Here is a 20,589-nt window from a genome sequence, read left to right as displayed (position 1 = left end):
TGTATTATGGGAGGAAATTGGAGGAAATCCACGCAGACACGGGGAGAATGTACAAACTCTGTACAGTCACTCAAGGCTTATGGTAATCACTTTTCTAGAGGATTGCTTACCATCCAATTCCTAATTTGACCTGTCTCACAACACAAAATATGATCTAAAATAACCTCTTCCCTGGTTAGTTCAGCAACATATTGTTCTAGGAATTTGTTATCAATGCATTCCATGAACTCTGCCTCCAAACTACTTTCGCTGATTTAACTCCGCCCACCCATACTGATTCTACTTCTGGTCGATCAGCTCCTTGCCCACATGTAGCAGCGAGCATGGACTGTGGATGGTAATGGGTCATAGAGACACTCCTTGTCTCAGCTTGGTTCAGTGCTGTGATTTCTCCAGCTGGCATCAGCGAACTCTGTACAGACTGGAAACATGATCCTGGAAACCATCTCATCCATTGGGCCCTAGTATCAGACTTTACCCATCGGGCCACGAGGAAGCATGCGCAATGCTGTTTCTACCACGTACTTATCCAAGTTAATATATACCTGGATTAATCTGGTTAATTCCAATCTAATCCAAACCTTTTACCAGTGTGTGTGTGTGTGTGTCTCTTAGGCCATCCAAGATATGAACAGCCTGAAGCGGTACATTCGACAGGCCGAGACAAACAACTACGCCCTGTTCAAATGTTTCGTCTTTCTCAAGAACTGTGGCAACGGAGACGTCCTTCTGCATAATGTGAAGGTGGAACATGTCGAGATGCCTGAAGCCCAGAATGTAGTGAAGGTTCTAGAAGAGTTCATGTATGAAGAAGGCGTGATTACTCCAACCAACTAACTAACAAGAAGTACTTGCTTCTGACTAGCATAGACTTTATTCTGTGTTTTATTGTGCTTGTTGCTGTGGAAGTTAACAGTCAAAAGTACCATCATTTCCACCGGTGTTGCATTCACTTGCATGAAAACCCAGGTCCGGTGCAGCTTATGTTGTTGTAAAGTGCTCTGTAAGCAGCCTATGAGATTACAGGTCTCCATGAACTAGCTGTGGTGTATTATTACCGAACACAGCATTCTGACACATGGACAGGTCTCCTCCAGCGTTGTAATACACGACCTTTTCCAGCTCCCTCAATGAGATTTGGATCTCTGCAGTCACTAAGACAGGGGCCGGGATTGTCCCTCCAACAAATACAGTCGGCCCTTGAATCTTAGGCCGAGGATTGGGGAGTTAGGCAGTCGAAAATTATCATTTGGGTTCAATAGCACAGATCTGGAGTTAACTACGAGGAGACCCAAACTGACATATTCCCCTCTCAGGATTAAGGGTTTAGGCAGAGGTCTTGTGGGAGATTGGGCACAGTGACTTGGGACAACTAAGGAATGATGCTGCTTACATATTGGGGGAGAGTGGATGTGGGAGTAACATCTGCTTCCACCTAAACATTCCTGACCGAGTTTTGGGGGGGGGGGGGGGTGGGGGGGGGGGTGGGGGGGGGGGGGTGGGGGGGGGGGGGGGGGGGGGGGGGGGGGGGGGGGGGGGGGGGTGGGGGGGGTGGGGGGGGGGGGGGGGGGGGGGGGGGGGGGGGGGGGGTGGGGGGGGGGGGGGGGGGTGGGGGGGGGGGGGGGGGGGGTGGGGGGGGGGGGGGGGGGGGGGGGGGGGGGGGGGGGGGGGGGGGGGGGGGGGGGGGGGGGGGGGGGGGGGGGGGGGGGGGGGGGGGGGGGGTGGGGGGGGGGGGGGGGTGGGGGGGGGGGGTGGGGGGGGGGGGGGGGTGGGGGGGGGGGGGGGGGGGGGGTGGGGGGGGGGGGGGGGGGTGGGGGGGGGGGGGGGGGGGTGGGGGGGGGGGGGGGGGGGGGGGTGGGGGGGGGGGGTGGGGGGGGGGGGGGGTGGGGGGGTGGGGGGGGGGGGGGGGGGGGGGGGTGGGGGGGGGGGGGTGGGGGGGGTGGGGGGGGGGGGGGGGGGTGGGGGGGGTGGGGGGGTGGGGGGGGGGGGGTGGGGGGGTGGGGGGGGGGGGGGGGGGGGGGGTGGGGGGTGGGGGGGGGGGGGGTGGGGGGGTGGGGGGGGGGGGTGGGGGGGGTGGGGGGTGGGGGGGGGGGGTGGGGGGGTGGGGGGGGTGGGGGGGTGGGGGGGGGGGGGGGTGGGGGGGTGGGGGGGGGGGGTGGGGGGTGGGGGGTGGGGGGGGGGGGGGTGGGGGGGTGGGGGGGTGGGGGGGGGGGTGGGGGGGTGGGGGGGGGGGGTGGGGGGGTGGGGGGTGGGGGGGGGGGGGGGGTGGGGGGGGTGGGGGGGGGGGGGGGGTGGGGGGGGGGGGGGGGGGGGGGGGTGGGGGGGGGGGGGGTGGGGGGGGGGGGGGGGGGGGGTGGGGGGGGGGGGGGGGGGGGGGGGGGGGGGGGGGGGGGGGGGGGGGGGGGGGGTGGGGGGGGGGGGTGGGGGGGGGGGGTGGGGGGTGGTTGGGGGGTGGGGGGGTGGGGGGGGGGGGGGGGGGGGGGGGGGTGGGGGGGGGGGGGGGGGGGGGGGGGTGGGGGGGGGGGGTGGGGGGGGGGGGGGGGGGGGGGGGGGGGGGGGGGGGGGGGGGGGGGGGGGGGGGGGGGGGGGGGGGGGGGGGGGGGGGGGGGGGGGGGGGGGGGGGGGGGGGGGGGGGGGGGGGTGGGGGGTGGGGGGGGGGGGGGGGGGGGGGGGGGGGGGGGGGGGGGGGGGGGGGGGGGGGGGGGGGGGGGGGTGGCGGCGGTGGGGAAGTAGTGCGGGAAGGAAGAGCAGGGAGGTGAAAAAGAAAGGCAATAAATCTTTTTAATGAACAAGTTTCTGAGAAACTGATTGTTGGAAAATACAGCATAATGAATTACAGGCCTGTAAGATGCCGAGGATTTCATGTTCTCAGCTGTTAATAACGCAGTTGTTAATGTGATGATTCAAAATACTGCAAAAACTTTACTGAACCTCATCCACCAGTACACACCATATTCAAGAGGCTGCTATTAATCAGTTGTAAATAGGACAGAATGTGTGTCCCCACTTTTCCCTGGGACTCTGCTGTTGCTCTGTCAAGTTATGACGAGAATGTATTTGCAATTGAATTTTCTTCTGTTCTTTGATTCTAAATAAAGTTTTATCAGGGGTGCCTTTGGTTTAGATCTGTTTGCCTCTTTACTAACACATAAGTGAATAATATCTCTTTATGTCTGCACCTGAACTGTGCTGGGTCCACTGTTCTGGTGAATGATAAAACTAGGGCAGTAGAGACAGCTTTACACTAAGTAGTGGGGGGAAGGTGTAGCATTAGGTTGTTCAGTATTGTAAGGGTTAATATGGGTGGGTCTCAGGAAACAATAGAGAGTCACATGGGAGTAGGAGAGTTTAGGAGTAGGTCTGGTAGAAGTCAGCATGAAAACAGCACCTCTACAGGAATGCATCCTGTATTATATGTTATTAATGAACAGTTATCGTTCAACAAAAAAGCCTCTGGACCTCTTCATGAAACAACATACAACCGCACAACACAGTGGCAGCAGGTGAAGAACTCCAAAATCCCAAGGAATGAAGACATTACAGTCTGACCTGAGAGAAGTGTGCCTAACTTGAAGACTTCGAATACATAGCTGGAGACCATCTCAGAAGCTTCATTACAGCTATGGAGGCTGAAGGGCAGAAGACAGATCTACTGTGCAGCATAAAAGGACTCCATCTGACCACATGGTTGTGTGGCCTGATCAAAGGCAGAGCCCAAGGACCTAGCCAGATCACAGAAAGGTGAGCAAACTTCAACAAAAGGCTGAAATTAGCTTTTAAATTTGGCGCAATAATCAGGCAGTACTGGAATCTGATTGTTTTAATGAATGCGGCTCGAAGAATCTTGCTGCCCAGACCCTGGGTCAGCATCATAACATGAAAGAACAGACTGTGTGTGAACAACAAAAAAAAAAGAGAAATCAGTGCAAAAAATCAGATTAAATTTGAGCTCCAAGCTCGGGAGTGCAATCAGCAAGCCAAAACGATTTGTTCAAAAGATTTTCCACATAATGGCTGAAGTTTAAAATGAAGGGAGCACACTGAATCCTGACAAGGATGGGAAAAAAAAATTAAAACCCTGTACTGGAAATAGCCATGGATTGTAAATCAACGCTGCCTGACCAAATAAGTCATGATATGGCGATGCCAGCGTTGGACTGGGCTAAACACAGTAAGAAGTCTCACAACACCAGGTTAAAGTCCAACAGGTTTATTTGGTAGCAAAAGCAACTAGCTTTCAGAGCAGCGCTCCGAAAACTAGTGGCTTTTGCTACCAAATAAACCTGTTGGACTTAAACCTGGTGTTGTGAGACTTCTTACTGTGTTGACCAAATAAGGCCAGACCAGGTGCAAAATTGGACATTATGGAGAAGAAGGTTTTTAAGATACATGATAGCATCAGGCTATAAGAAAATAGAAGCGGAACAAGTGGATAAACTATTATATTCATTAGGTCCAATGGCCGATGACATAATTGCCAGGCAAGAAATAAATAAACCCGAAGAGGTCATGGAATCCCTACAGTGCAGGAGGAGGCCATTGGGCCCATCGAGTCTACACCGGCAGCAATCCCACCCAGTCCCTATCCCCGTAACCCCACATATTTACTCTGCTAATCCCTCTAACCTACGGTTAGAAGTTCTGGTCATGGAGTCCTTTGACGCCTACTTTAACCTAAGAAGCAATACCATTTTGGAGCAAGCAAAATTTAACGAGTTCAAAAGCCCAGAGAACCCGCAAACTCATAAACGAGTTATGGTGCTTGGGTTAGGGCTGTAACTATGGCGACGTTAAGAGGGAGCTCATAAAGACCAAATAGGAGAGGTTAATATTCTTTCAGATGTACTCCAATCTAAGGATTGTATACTTTGGAAAAATCCATTCAAATCGTCAGACAATTGGACATCTGCGGCAAAACCAATCCATTTTGTGCGGTGAAGTTAAATCGTGGTTCAGCCCAATGCCAACAGTCCAACTCATAGAGCAAGGAAAGCAAAACACACAATTAGGACAGACCATGTCAGTGCGGTGGCACCAAAAGACCTCGGGTGCGAGCAGTGCTGTTCAGTGTTTTCAGTGCTTTTACTGCAACTGCCTGGGACACTTTGGAAAGATGTACAAGTCTTGTGCGTAGGATCCCAAACCACGCCATGAGATTGATGAGCTTCACCAAGAAGAAGATCAGCATTGCTCCTCGGGAAAGATGAAGAATCCCAGATTCATGTTTTGGAATGCTGACATATCAGTAAATGGTCACCTCCCAAATTTCAAGTTAGACACAGGAGTTATTGTGAAGATCCTGTCGGATTAGGAACCATGGCTACGGATGACGGACACACCACTGTCAGGTCCTGGAGGAATCCAACTACTGGCCATAGGCATAATTCAAGAGCTGCCCCAGTATGGTAACAAGCAAATAATTGAAATTCTGCATGTCATTCGCAATCAACCCTTTTCTCTCCTCAGCACGGATGCCTTTGTTGTCCTCAAAATGGCAGAAGACATCAAAACAAGCGCTGTAGTCAACTACACTGCATTGGAGGCAGTCATGAGATCCACCTGTGCTGTTGCTCTCGACTGGGACTTCAGTTTGGAGTTGTTCTCACTCTTTGCAGAGGCAGTTATTCCAGCTCCTCTGCAAATGGCAGAAAATACTCCTCTTTGGTCAGACCAGACAAACCTCCAGAGGAGCACCAGCATAAAACAGCTAATAGAGGGGAGAAGGAGCACCAACAGAAAGTTGAATCTGAACTTCAGAGTCAAACAGTTGTTGAAAAACTACAACAATGAAGCTGGAGCTTCAAGCTCACGTGCACAACATGAAGTCAATCCAGAGCAGGGGAGAAGTGACCACCAGCTCACCAAGACAAAGCCCATAAAAAAACAGAGCGTAGCATTAGAAACCTAACCACAGGTTGAGCTCAAGGATGAGGAACATATACACATTAGGGAGGTAAACCTTCACCTGCCAGGAATAACATAGTGGACCCCATCAACCAAGGAAAACCCGAACCAACCTATGAATGCACGGAGCGAACATTCCCTCCGGAAGAATGGATGAGCCCAAGGTGTCTGACCAAGGAAGATCGATTGTTGACAAAGAAAAATTACAACACTCAAGGAACACAAGAAGCAAGCCAGATGTTGATACCCAAATAATTGGAACACCTTCAGCTTCAGACCAAAGAGGTTAAGATGACCACTCCTCCAAACTTGAAAAGAACAATATCTGGAAGAGTTATAAGGCCTTCAGATCTCCTGAATCTGTAAAAACAGAGACGGGGTAGGGACAGCATGTAAATATTGTAAATACATTTGGATAAAGATTAGGGGGATGGGGGAGGTGTAGTATTAGGGTGTTTGGGACTGTAAGGGTTAATGTAGAGCGGGGAAGCTGTGCCGCCCACATTATGAGAAAAGACAGTCACATGAGAGTAGTTGAGTGTAGGCGTGAGGCTGGTAGAAGTTTCCATCGGGAAAAAGATACAAAAGTCTGAGATCACGTACCAACCGACTCAAAAACAGCTTCTTCCCTGCTGCCGTCAGACTTTTGAATGGACCTACTTCGCACTAAGTTGATCTTTCTCTACACCCTAGGCGTGACTGTAATGCTACATTCTGCACTCTCTCCTTTCCTTCTCTATGAATGGTCTGCCTTGTCTGTATAGCGCGCAAAAAATGCTTTTCACTGCATACTAATAGATGTGACAATAATAAATCAAAAAGTTGGCATGAGGATCGCACCTAATTAGGATTGTATCCTGTCGATACGTATATAATTGTGTTTATTAGTAAACATATTGTTCAGCCATACCTTTAGACCTCTTCCACCTTACAATGGAACATGTGAGAGAAGGTAAAGGGAAACAACAAAGTAACAGAACAGGACAGCTATTTGGGGAATGAATACCAGAGTGTGACAGGAAAAGACAGGTCATAGAGTGCACCAGCTGATAAGGTCAGAGATTGCTAACAGGTTAAAAAAAAATCATAGAAACCCTACAGTGCAGAAAGAGGCCATTCGGCCCATCGAGTCTGCACCGACCATAATCCCACCCAGGCCCTACCCCCATATCCCTACACATTTACCCGCTAATCCCTCTAACCTACACATCGCAGGACACTAAGGGACAATTTTTTTAGCATAGCCAATCTACCTAACCCGCACATCTTTGGACTGTGGGAGGAAACCGGAGCACCCGGAGGAAACCCACGCAGACACGAGGAGAATGTGTAAACTCCACACAGACAGTGACCCAAGCCAGGAATCGAACCCAGGTCCCTGGAGCTGTGAAGCAGCAGTGCTAACCACTGTGCTACCGTGCCGCCCTTGTTTAAGGCCTGAATTTGAATGCATGCAGCATTTATATCAAAAGGGATGAATTGCTAGAACAGATTAAGATAAATATATATGACCTTAGGCATTACAGAGACATGGGTGAAAGGTGACTAAGGCTAGGACTTGAATGGTGAAGGGTATTTGACATATTGGATTGACAAGAAGCTAGGAAAATGTGGCAGGGTACTTCTGTTAATTAACGATGTCATTGGTACAGTACTACAAAATGACCTTAGCTTGAAAGAGCAAGATATAAAATCAGTTTGGGGAGAGATAAATAGTTAAGAGGTCACTTCTGGGAGTAGTTTATAGGCCCCCTAATAGTAGTTACACAGTCAGCCCAAGCTTACAGGAAGAAATAAACATGGTGGGTAAGAAAGAAACAATAATAATCATGAGTGACTTTAATCTGCATGTAGATTAGGAGAATCAGGTTGGCAAAGGTGACCTGGAATTTAAATTCATAGTGTTTTTGGGACAATTTCTTGGAGTAGCATATTCTAGAGCCAATCAGAGAGCAGGCTGTCCTAGACCTGGTAATGTGCAATCAGTCAAGATTAATCAATAACCTCATGGTGTTTTTAATCTGGACTAATGTAGTGTTCTGGGTTTTAATGGGTCCCTTAAAATTGCGGAGTGGAGCTGGTTGAGATTGATTGACAGTTTATGTCATGTGGCTCAGGACTCATGGTTCACAGAAAAGTCCAGTTTTTAGTTTCATTTCTCAGTTGCTGGTGGAAGTAGGCAGTGTCTCTCTGTCTCTCTCCAGAGGCTTTCTGCAAGTTCCAAGACTGGGGAGCCTCGGAGATTTGATCCAACATTCAAAGGACCAATTCATAGCAGGGTGTTAGAAAGCATCACGTGAGCATACTTGCTTTTTGTGCTAAGACTGGAGAAGGGTGTATGTCTGTGGGATGGTGTTTGACTTGGAACAACAGAGATAGCTAGCTGTTAAGGATTACACTGTGTGATGTTTAAATCTTGTAATTGGTATAAGTTATGCTAATTCTTTTTGTTCTATTTTAACTGTGCTCTTAAATAAACTTTGTTTGAGAAAAGCTTCCTAATGGGTCACTTGAGTCATACCTGGATTGGAACACCTTAAGCTCATCCACGCCAAAATCAAATGTAAAACTTAGGGTCTAGGCTAACTTCATAAAACACCTTGGAGTTTCTGGCTCGGGTCTTAATGTGTGCAGTAGAGGGCTTGTGTGCTACATATATCAAATCAGAAAATACAGACCGACTTGCCAAGCGCCAGTTTTAGGACAGAAAGAATCGAGAAGTGACTAGGAGTATCTTCTCTCACTTTTCCCCAAACATCTACATGCATCACACCAGTAAATTTCTGGAGTGTAATGATTGTTAGAGGCAAAACAAAATGACTCAACTCCTGAGAACATTGAAAGGAGCGCGCTGTGGAAATTTAATCACAAAGATTATCTCTGAAATGAAACAATATAAAAATCCTTTAATGGGATTGCATTCCAGGAATGTTGACATCCTCAAACTGTACACAATATATACACAGCCCTCAATAACACAACGCGGCCAGATATCTACCAAACCCTTTCAGAAATCCACCCCCAGGGAGTTTCCCACATGCCTTCAGGCACATTCCAACTTTTTGCCATCTTGAGATTTACACAAATATTAAATCCCGTTAAACAGTTTGGTCATTTTAGTTGTTTTGTGCTTCCTGGGGGTGTGTTTGAGCTGTGAATTCCTCCATAAATTAAAACTATTCGCTAAACAGGTCAAATTATCTACAACCTACAGTGACATTCCCACCATCCTGTTGCTTGAATAAACTCTTTATTTACAGAGTTTGAATAAACTATGTATAAGTTACAAAACTTTATTCACAGCAGTTAAATGGCACTCAACTCCAAGGTCACATTCGGAACATGCACATCTCAATAAAAGGTCCAAAAGTGAGAAGGAAACCAGTTAAAAAAAAAATCTCAGTGAAGCCTGAGTCTCGGAAACAAACTGTCTGCAAACATGGGGCCTACTCACTGTAATAATGTTCACACTATCTCCAAGGCTGCAAAACAACACTGCTGGAATGAATGAATTCTTTTGTGTGCCTCTCCAGAAGGTGCAGACTCCCAGTGTAATACTGCTTCCACACATTCATCATCCCCCAATCCCCACCCCCCAGAGTGTCGAGAGCCTGAACCTTTCAGCTACAGGGGGCATCCTCAGCTGACATTCAATGTTACATTTACAATCGGGTGCCACAGCAAAGTGATCTGGAATAAACTCCCTGGCTTCTTTTTTTGTAACCCTTTCTTATAATACGGCTGCTAAGGCCCCTTCGCTTGCCCTTCCCCAGTGTGCCGCTGCCAATTTGTTCCTGGGGCTTTGCAGGTTTCCACAGCCGAATTCCCACACACTTATGGATGGGGCAGAGACTGGCGTTACCGGATTGCTGGTGTCATTGTGTAGCGAGTCACTTTCAGATCCAAAGTGAGATTCTTTTTGCTGGAGGTTTTGGGGGCACCTCCAGTCAGCAGAGATCAGCCAGACCCTCCTATTCAAGGTTAAGGGAAACCTGCCATGACTTTTTAAAAATCAACTTTCAACTGATGGGCGGCACGGTGGCTAGCACTGCTGCTTCATAGCTCCAGGGTCCCGGGTTCGATTCCCGGCTTGGGTCTCTGTCTGAGTGGAGTTTGCACATTCTCCTCGTGTCTGTGTGGGTTTCCTCCGGGTGCTCCAGTTTCCTCCCACAGTCCAAAGATGTGCGGGTTAGGTTGATTGGCCATGCTAAAATTCCCCCTTAGTGTCCTGAGGTGCGTAGGTTAGAGAGATTAGCAGGTAAAATATATGGGGGTAGGGCCTGGGTGGGATTGTGGTCGGTGCAGACCCGATGGGCCAAATGGCCTCTTTCTGCACTGTCGGGTTTCTATGGAATTTCTATGGAATTTAACTGGATTAATGGAATCAGCAACTCATCAGTACTGGCCACGTGAAAAAGAATCCTTCGCAGCACAATAAAGTGTCCGATTCTTCTGTGCATCATGATTGAACCATGGAATCCCTACAGTGCAGAAGGAGGCCATTTGGCCCATTGAGCCTGCACTGACAACAGGCCCTATCCCCATACCGCACTTATTTACCCTGCTAATCTCCCTGACACTAATTTAACATGGCCAATCAACGTAACCCACATATCTTTACAGTGTGGGAGAAAACTGGAGCACCTGGAGGAAACCCACACAGACACGGGGAGAACGTGCAAACTCCACACAGACAGTGACCCAAGGCCGGAATTGAACCCGGGTCCCTGGCGCTGTGAGGCAGCAGTGCTAACCGCTGTACCACCACGAGGCCCAAATCCAGTCTCATCTCATCACATGCTTTAATTAGATTCAGCGGAATCCTCTCTCATCATCCTGCTGTGTTTTTGTCCAACTGGTTTAGTCTGTTGACATTGAGTTTTGAACACATCTTTGCTGTTGGGCCTCACTCACACCTCAGCCTTAAAGCCAGTCCCAGAACGTGTTAGGCTGGTGATGGCAGCCGGATATCTAACAGACTGTAGGCGAAGATGTTCCAGAGCACAGCAAAGAAAACAAAGACAAGGTAGATGAGGAGGAAGATCCACCAAATGGACTGCTCGTGGAGTCTCTGCTCGTAGTTCCTGAGGACGACCACCCCCAGCGTGATTCCCACCATCACTCCACCAAGGTGAGCCACGAAGCTGGGCTGAGTGCAAGCTGGGTAGGCAGGTGGGTGGAATCTCAGCCAGACAGCACGGCCAAACTCCAGACTCACTGAAAAGAAAAGACGTTAAAGTTTATTTATTAGTCGCAAGTAAGTCTTACATTCACATTGCAATGAAGTTACTGTGAAATTCCCCGAGTTGCCACACTCCGGCACCTAACCAGCATGTCTTTCAGACTGTGTGGGGAAACCGGAGCACCCGGAGGAAACCCACGCAGACACGGGGAGAACGTGCAAACTCCACACAGACAGTGACCCAAGCTGGGAATTGAACCCAGGTCCCTGGCGCTGTGAGGCAGCAGTGCTAACCAGTGTACCACCATATCACCTCCTCCACAGCCCTGGGGTGTCCCAAATTGTTTCACGGCCAAATAAACACTTTCTAAAATTTAGTCACTATGTTAGGAAACCATAACAGCCAATCTATGCACAGCAAGATCCCACAAACAGCAGTGTGTTAATGACCAGATAATCTACTTCTGTGATGTTGACTGAGTGATGAATATCAGCCAGATCACTGGAGGAAAATCCCCTGCCTGTCTCCAAATAGGATATTTTACATCAATCGGTGAGGATAGACAGCGGTCTCCGATCAGTGTTTCCTGGGAAAAGTGGGTCCTCCAACATTGCAGCATTCCCTCAGTATTGCATTAGGGCGTTTGGTTTCAATAAGTCCCATTCCACCATCGTTGTACACAGCTGTTAACAGTGGTGGGAGGGATTGGATGGGATAGTGACTGGATATTATTCTGGCACAGGAACCTCAGCGACCTTTCCCCTTACAAACTTGGTGAGAGTGAACTCAAGGCGGTGACCTTTACAAGGATTGGCTCAACTCATCAAACTTGTATCTTTTGGATGTAATATTTTGGTCATTGTAACTGCTTAAACCTCAGGCGGCAAACACAGGACACGGGCTACACCAACCCTGAAATCAGCCCCAACAGCAGGCTCCATCCACCAAGATAAAAGCAACACACTGCGGATGCGAGCTCAGACAAAGGGTCATCCAGACTCGAAACGTTGGCTCTATTCTCCCCCCCACAGATGATGTCAGACCTGCTGAGATTTTCCAGCACTTTCTGTTTTTGGCTCCATTCCTGCACAGGAATGATCAACACGTTTTCCGCTGGTACTTACTGCAAATCATTGCTATTCCCATCCGGACCAGTTTGAACTGACATCTCATTCCTGACCAGCTCTAGAAAAGAAACATCGTCACTTTATAAACCTTATGGTGAGATGATGCACTTTCCATATTGATGCAGACACCATATTCCCTCTCCCCACCCCCCCACCCTCCGACATATTCATCTGAATTATAACATCTGATTTTGTGTCCATCAACAGTTATGAATGGGTGAGGGGTGTTTGTGCAGGTGATGGAACACATTCCAGTTCAGTTAGGATGTCAGTGTTTATATAAAAAGATAATCTGTTCATAATGTTACCAAAACATGGAAGTAGCTGACAGGAAGGGTCACTGATAAGCGGTCAGGAGGAAAAACTTGTTTTCCAATTCGTCACAGGCCTGTAAGAACCCTATGGTTAGAACAGACCTTAAGCTGGGATGTATGAATGGATTTTTACTTTTGTTAAGACAGTTGTCTATCTGTCGGCTGACGTGACCAAACATGTCTCTCTGTGGAAGGTATCATCACACAGAACAGGACCCTCAGCAAGTGGGCAGTTACATTGGTGAGAAACAGCAGCTTAGGTGACAGTGAGAGAGCAAGTCAGGGAATACTGTATTGGTTATGGTCTGAATTCATGAGTTCCAATCCCATATGGGCAGTTTGAGAACTTGAACTAATTTTATTAAACATTTCTAGGAAGCCGGAGGGTGGTGAATCTGTGGAACTCATTGTCACAGCAGGCTGTGGAGGCCCAGGTCATTGAGTGTCTTTTAAGACAGAGATAGATAGGTTCTTGATCAATAACGGGATCAGGGGTTATGGGGAGAAGGCAGGAGAATGGGGATGAGAATCATATCAGCCATGACTGAATGACAGAGCAGGCTCTATGGGCCAAATGGCCTAATTTTTAAAATTCGTTTGTGGGACGTGGGCGTCGCTGGCTGGGCCAGCATTTATTGCCCATCCCTAGTTGCCCTTGAGAAGGTGGTGGTGAGCTGCCTTCTTGAATCGCTGCAGTCCACATGCTGTGGGTTGACCCACAATGCCGTTAGGGAGGGAATTCCAGGATTTTGACTGTGAAGGAACGGTGATATATTTCCAAGTCAGGATGGTGAGTGGCTTGGAGGGAACTTGCAGGTGGTGGTGTTCCCATGTATCTGCTGCCCTTGTCCTTCTAGATGGAAGTGGTCGTGGGTTTGGAAGGTGCTGTCTAAGGATCTTTGGTGAATTGTTGCAGTGCATCTTGTAGATTCTTCTCCTATATCTTATTGTCTTATGGTCTAAAACGCTGATATCAGCAAAATTGACCAGGAAGCTGTTGGGTTGCTGTAAAAATCCAATTGCTTCCTTAATAGCTGGAAATCTGCTATCCTCAACGGTCTGGCTTATCTGAATCCAGTCTCACACCAAACAGGTTGACTTTTAACTTCTTGCTGAGCTGGTTGAACAAACTCCTGAGGTGTACCAAGCTGCCACAAAATTCAAAAAGCTGCCACATCACCCCGGAGTAGCTAAGGTGATAAATAGCAACCCCAACTGTGACACCCACACCTTGAGATTGAATGTTAAAATTTAAATATTCTCATGCCTTTTTGCCACTCCTAACTCCCCCAAAGGTAGGGGAGTCTAAAACTAGAGGGCATAGGTTTAAGGTGAGAGGGGAGAGATACAAAAGGGTTCAGAGGGGCAATTTTTTCACACAGAGGGTGGTGAGTGTCTGCAATGAGATGCTTGAGGTGGTAGTAGAGGCGGGTACAATTTTGTCTTTTAAAAAGCATTTAGACAGTTACATGGATAAGATGGGTATAGAGGGATATGGGCCAAATGTGGGCAATTGGGACTAGCTTGGACAAGTTGGGCCGAAGGGCCTGTTTCCATGCTGTAAACCTCTATGACTCTATGATTCCTGAAAGTGAATAAATCTCAAAACTGATCTATAAGCCCGATAACCAATCAATGTATTTAGACATTTTACGACCGGGGATTCTCTCTGAGGAAAACGCAGCAAAAAGGAAATCACTTCGTGATGGGTCCATGACACAGATCATTCACTCGATAAATTGTGGCTCTTCACAAATCTCAGAGATGTGCCTTGTCAGCTGTCAAATTTTGTTTTATAATAAAGCACCTTGGGAGTTATTATAGTTACAAGTGATTATAGTTACCATGACTACATTAGCTAGATGCGCAGAGACAAGAGCATAGACCCCTCCTGAAGAGCCGGCTACTGGTGCAGTCATATCAGCTACTGAGGCAGCAAGCGAACCTGTGAACGGGACAGAGAGAGAGAGAGAGGTGAGGCTTCAGCAGATAACAATTTTTGCATTTACACAACTGTTTTAAACCAGCCTCCCATCCATTGACTCTGTCGACACTTCCCGCTGCCTCGGCAGAGCAGCCAGCATAATCAAGGACCCCGCGCACCCCGGACATTCTCTCTTCCACCTTCTTCCGTCGGGAAAAAGATACAAAAGTCCGAGGTCACGTACCAACCGACTCAAGAACAGCTTCTTCCCTGCTGCTGTCAGACTTTTGAATGGACCTACCTCGCATTAAGTTGATCTTTCTCTACACCCTAGCTATGACTGTAACACTACATTCTGCACTCTCTCGTTTCCTTCTCTATGAACGGTATGCTTTGTCTGTATAGCGCGCAAGAAACAATACTTTTCACTGTATACTAATACATGTGACAATAATAAATCAAATCAAATCAAATAATGCAGAAAAACATCCCAAGGATGTTTTCAGACGGAAATTTTAACTGAGCCACATGAGATGATATTAGGTCAGGTGACCAAAAGGGGGCTGGCACGGTGGCACAGTGGTTAGCACTGCTGCCTCACAGCGTCAGGGATCCGGGTTCAATTCCCGGCTTGGGTCACTTGTCTGTGTGGAGTCTGCACGTTCTCCCCATGCAATGAGGGAGTGCTGCATTGTCAGCGGTGCTGTCTTTCAAATACAACATTAAAGCACTGTCCTATCTGCCCTCTCAGCTGTACTTGTCCTGCCCAATATTCAGGACAATATTGTCCTTAACTAACATTACTCAAAGATTATCGGGTCATTTTCCATTGGGGCGGCACGGTGGCACAATGTTTAGCACTGCTGCCTCACGGCACCAGAGATCTGGGTTCGATTCCTGGCTTGAGTCACTGTTTGTGCAGAGTCTGCACGTTCTCCCCGTGTCTGCGTGGGTTTCCTCCGGGTGCTCCGGTTTCCTCCCACAGTCCGAAAGATGTGCTGGTTAGGTGCATTGGCCATGCTAAATTCTCCCTCAGTGTACCCGAACATGCGCCGGAGTGTGGCGATTGGGGGATTTTCACAGTAACTTCATTGCAGTGTTAATGTAAGCCTAATGTGATACTAATAAAATTAACTTTAAAACTAAAGAGGTAGGTCTTAAGAAGCACCCTGACAGTGGAGAGAGGAGTAAAGAGGTTTAGGGAGGGAATTCCAGGTGGGGCTACAGAGGTTCAGTCTTTCTGTCCATGATGGAATACCGTGCTTCTCTCACGATTACCACGGGCCTGAGATGTTGGTGTGAAACGTAGGCCTTTCACCTAAGGTAAAGAACCAGCTTACTCTGTGTTCCTCTTCCAAAGTTTTCTTTTTTCCAGTTCTATCTGTAAGTGCTGACCTTTGGTGAGGTGATCATTTTCTTTTCCCAATGCTGAGGAAACATCGATTGTAGCAGTTCTAGTACAGTCCTAGCTGGGATCAGTAACCGCACTGCTCATGGCCTGGCTGGCCTGAAGCCTCAGTGCTGTACAGGAAATACATTAACCTACTGAGCGCTCTGCTGCCACATTCAAAGAGAGACCTTGCATTCTATGGCACTTTGACAACCTTAGGAACTCCCAAATTACTTTACAGCCAATCCAGCAATGAATTAAATATCGCAGCCAATTTGTCCACAGCGGGATCCCAGCTATCTTCATTCACACACGTACACACACATGCGCGCACACATACACACACGCGCATGCATACACACACGCACATGTGCACACACACACATGAACACACACATACATACACATGTGCACACACACACGCAGGCACGTGCATGCTCACACATGCACACACACACGCAGGCACGTGCGCACGCACACACGCACACACACACGTGCGCGCACACACATGCACACACATGCACATGCTCGCACACGCGCACGCACACAGACACACACACATACACACACACCCACAGACTACACGCATGCACACACACACAGACACCCACACAGACTGACACGCACACACACAGACTGATACGCACACACACACACATACACGCACACCCACAGACTACACGCATGCACACACACACAGACACCCACACAGACTGACACGCACACACACACACACACAGACTGATACGCACACACACACATACACACACACCCCCAGACTACACGCATGCACACACACACAGACACCCACACACACACACAGACTGACACGCACACACACACACTTACACACACACACACACATTAATATCCTGATTTTACTGAAATACATACATCACAGACACAGGACATAATTAATTTCTATTACCAGAGAGCTGATTGGAAATCGACCGATTTGTCCTTTCTGACACACACTCGGGGTCTTGAGGTTATTATTGAGGCTGATATTGACAAATTGATAAAGATGAAGCGTTGGGACACTTGAACCATGTCATCAGCTCACTTCCTGGTAGTCAGCAATCCACCAGTAAGTGGATCAATACGCAGAAACAGCCTGAGATTGTGCTGATGATACCAGTGCCCCTCCTGGGTGAATCTTTTATTTAGAATTTACAGCGTACAGATAGACCATTTGACTCACTGCTCACTCCTATCTCACTTCATCTCAGCCCAATAGTGTATCCTTTAATCCTCCCTTCTCTTGTGGTTTTTCTCTTTATTCTTTCCTGGGATGTGGGTGTCACTGGCTGGGGCAGCATTTGCCCTGAAACTGTGTCCTGCTCAGCCATTTCAGAGGGTAGTTAAGACTCAACCACATTGCCGTGGCTATGACCGGGTAAGGGAGGCAGATTTCCTTCCCTAAAGGCCATTAGTGAACCAGATGGGTTTTTACAACAATCGACAATGGTTTCACGGTCACCAGTAGATTTCTAATTCCAGATTTTAAAAATTGAATTCAAATTCCACCATCTGCTGTGGCAGGATTTGAACCCGGGTCCCCAGAACATTATCTGAGGTTTCTGGATTAATAGTCTAGCGATAATACCACTAGGCCATCGCCTCCCCAAGTTAAATTCAGTTAAATACCAGCCAAGAGCAAAATACTGCAGATGCTGGAAATCTGAAATAAAACCAGAAAAGCCAAGAATCATCCGGCATGTCATCTTTGGAGTGGGAAACACAAGGTTAACATCCCGACGTAACTGGAAGATGTTGGAATGAGATGGGACTGGATTGCTGTGTGGAGAGCTGGCGTAGACTCGATATGCCAGAGGAACCTCTGTGTAGTAAATGGCTCTGTGTTACAGGTGATGAGATTATGAGCTGTTACTGACTGAATCACGCAAAGCTTGTGGGGGGGGTGGAAGGTGGGTAATGATTAAATGACAGGAGAACTGGTGATATAATTCAGGGAGGGATTTTAGGGACAAATAAAGGATGTCCCAGAGGATGTGTGAATGGAAACAGCTGTGGGGCAGGGAGCATAGACAGACCGGTAAAGTGGAAGGCTCCTTTTTTCTGGCTTATCATTGCACGATACTACTCAAAAGGAAGCCATTTGGCCCACCGTGTCTGTGCCAGCCCTTTGAAGGAGTTAACCAATTTGTCCCACTCCCCTCCTCTCTTCCCCTGTAAATGTTAACTTTTCTGTTAATTGGTGTTAACCAATTCCCTTTCAAATGTTCCCGTTGAGTTTGCTTCCACCGTCTTTTCAGGCAAACATTCCAGACCCTAACCCGTGGTGTGAAATGTGTTCCTTCACCTCCACCCCTCAGATTCTGGCCATTTGTGAATCCCTCATTTTAATCACTCTGCTATTGGTGCCAGGCTGCCTGAGCTCCGGAATTCCTTCCCTCGTGTACTCTACCTCTCTCTTCCTGTAAAACACTCCTTAAACCTACCTCAAGCTTTTGGCCACCTGGCCTAATATCTCCTTACGTGGCTCAGAGTCAGATTTTGTCTACACTTCTGGAGGGCACTGGTCAGCACCCACTACTCATTGCGCACAATTGTCTCATCATTCAGCTTCCGGGTTTGTGACACTGGATTCCCTGGGATGGAAAATAAAAAGGTAGGAGAGATTTTCAATTGTTTTAACTATATGGACAGCACGGTGGCGCAGTGGTTAGCATTGCTGCCTCACAGCGCCAGGGACCTGGGTTCGATTCCCAGCTGGGGTCACTGTCTGTGTGGAGTCTGCACGTTCTCCCCGTGTCTGCGTGGGTTTCCTCCGGGTGCTCTGGTTTCCTCCCACACTCCAAAGATGTGTGGGTTAGGTTGATTGGCCATGCTAAATTGACCTTAGTGTCAATGGGATTAGCAGGGTAAATGTGTGGAGTTACAGGAATAGAGCCTGCGTAGGATTGTAGTCAGTTCAGACTCGATGGGCCAAATGGCCTCCTTCTGTACTGTAGGGATTCTATGATTCATTATACTTCACTGGTTATTTGGGATGTGCTGAGGTCATGAGCTCCCTATAAGTGCAAGAGGAGGGAGAAAGAGAGAATTTATATTAATAGGGTTAGATGAGTAGATGTGGAGGGAAGCTCAGAGACAGCCTGAACACGGATAGCGATCTGTGGGCTGATTGGCTCAATTCTGGGCTGTAAATAATTTTAAGTCTTTCTTTTTATTTTATCTCCTAGACTTTATTTAATCTTATTTGATTTTTTCAGATCTTTTGGAAATCACCACTCCAAATGTTTTTCTGTTAAAATGGAGACCCATGACCACTCAACTAATACACAGCAGCTGATATTCCTCTGTGACTGTGGCCTACCCAGGAACACGGTATTGGGTCTGCGTGGATACTCAGAGCCACTGCCCACGGAACTAACTCTTCAACCCTTAAACAGCCTCCCTGAAAAATTCCACAAATGTCACTAACTGGGGCCAGTTAACTTGGCACAGGCTGAACTTTGGCATCTTTCTCAGTCAAGATGGCTCAATATTAGCACAACATCTGGATAGAAAAGAAAAGGACACTGGGAATTAGAACAGCATGATCCTGGCTCTCGAGTTCCTGTTTTGTTTTTGACAGAAGACCAGCCCGTGGCCAAAGACAGTCACAGAATTAACTCAGAGACAGAGCAGCAAGAAGCACAACAAAATATCCCACAAACTATCCGCCAATTCAAATTGTTTTTCTCTGCTCCTTTTCTCTAAACTCAAATCTTCCAACCAGCTGTTTGCAATCACAACTTGCTTTGACTTCCGTCTGAGTCACAGTCAGCACAAGTTCCAGATAAAACAAAGTCTTTCACAAAGGCATCAAAATCAGATCTATATTCCCTCTTTAATTCTGAGCGGCACGGCGGCACAGTGGTTAGCACTGCTGCCTCACAGCGCCAGGGACCTGGTTTCGATTCCCAGCTTGGATCACTGTCTGTGTGGAGTTTGCACGTTCTCCCCGTGTCTGCGTGGGATTCCTCTCGGTGCTCCGGTTTCCTCCCACAGTCCGAAAGACGTGCTGGTTAGGTGCATTGGCTGTGCTAAATTCTCCCTCAGTGTACCCAAACAGGTGCTGGAGTGTGGTGACAAGGGGATTTTCACAGTAACTTCATTGCAGTGTTAATGTAAGCCTTACTTGTGCCTTTTTTAGGGATAAGCCTTACTTGTGACACTAATAAATAAACTTTAACTGTTTTTGCTTGTTTTTCATTCTGATCTGGTCAGTTAAGACTCTTCCACTGTTTAAATCAATCACTTCTCTCAACACTGGTTAAACCAATCAACACTCCCTCTCTCGATTAAACTAGTTAACACTCTGTTGGTTAAACTGGTCAACACTCTATCCATTGGTTAGACTGATTGCTGTGTTCTCCACCAGTTTGATTGATTGGACCTCCCTCTGCGAGTTAAACAGATTACCCAGTGACAGTTTTGTGAGCTGTTTCTGCTGTTTAGTACACAGTATCAGCTGGGGCTAATTGGGTAGCACTCAACCAGAAAATCATAGGTTCAGATCCCACTCCAGAGACCCGAGTACATAATTTATGATGTCACTCGCAGGGCTGGGGGATGCTGCATTGTTGGAGGTGTCATATTTTGCATGAGTTGTTAAACTGAGGCCCTGTCTGCTCGCTTGTATAGGTGTTTGAAAGAAAATGAGGAGGTGGGGGGTGTCCCCCAGTGTCCCGGCCAATATTTATCCCTCAACCAATATCAAGTTTGCTGATGACACCAC

The 20,589-nt window shown here is 48.2% G+C and overlaps 2 protein-coding genes across 7 annotated transcripts in view; one reads left to right on the top strand and one right to left on the bottom strand.

Moving 5' to 3' along the window:
- The window catches only part of c12h17orf75 (chromosome 12 C17orf75 homolog), a 39,025-nt gene extending 18,982 nt beyond the window's left edge, over positions 1-20,043 (top strand). Inside the window, exon 10 of one of the 2 annotated variants that reach the window (XM_078225804.1) lies at positions 19,079-20,043. In XM_078225804.1, the coding sequence (XP_078081930.1) occupies positions 19,079-19,117 (39 nt within the window). In that variant the 3' untranslated portion in view covers positions 19,118-20,043. Of the gene's footprint in view, positions 1-615; positions 1,963-19,078 lie in introns of those variants that run through there. The other variant, XM_078225803.1, reaches the window with a different exon arrangement.
- The window catches only part of rhbdl3 (rhomboid, veinlet-like 3 (Drosophila)), an 88,375-nt gene continuing 76,575 nt past the window's right edge, over positions 8,790-20,589 (bottom strand). For all 5 annotated transcript variants that reach the window (XM_078225798.1, XM_078225801.1, XM_078225799.1 and 2 more), the window contains 3 exons: positions 14,373-14,473; positions 12,212-12,272; positions 8,790-11,121 (listed from right to left, as the gene is read on the bottom strand). In XM_078225798.1, the coding sequence (XP_078081924.1) occupies positions 10,850-11,121; positions 12,212-12,272; positions 14,373-14,473 (434 nt within the window). In that variant the 3' untranslated portion in view covers positions 8,790-10,849. The remainder of the gene's footprint in view (positions 11,122-12,211; positions 12,273-14,372; positions 14,474-20,589) is intronic.

This window comes from Mustelus asterias, chromosome 12, assembly GCF_964213995.1.
Source record: "Mustelus asterias chromosome 12, sMusAst1.hap1.1, whole genome shotgun sequence".
NCBI classification, from domain to species: Eukaryota; Metazoa; Chordata; class Chondrichthyes; order Carcharhiniformes; family Triakidae; genus Mustelus; species Mustelus asterias.
The sequence above is the reverse complement of the archived record's forward strand: the minus strand, read 5'-3'. Positions and strand labels throughout refer to the sequence as shown.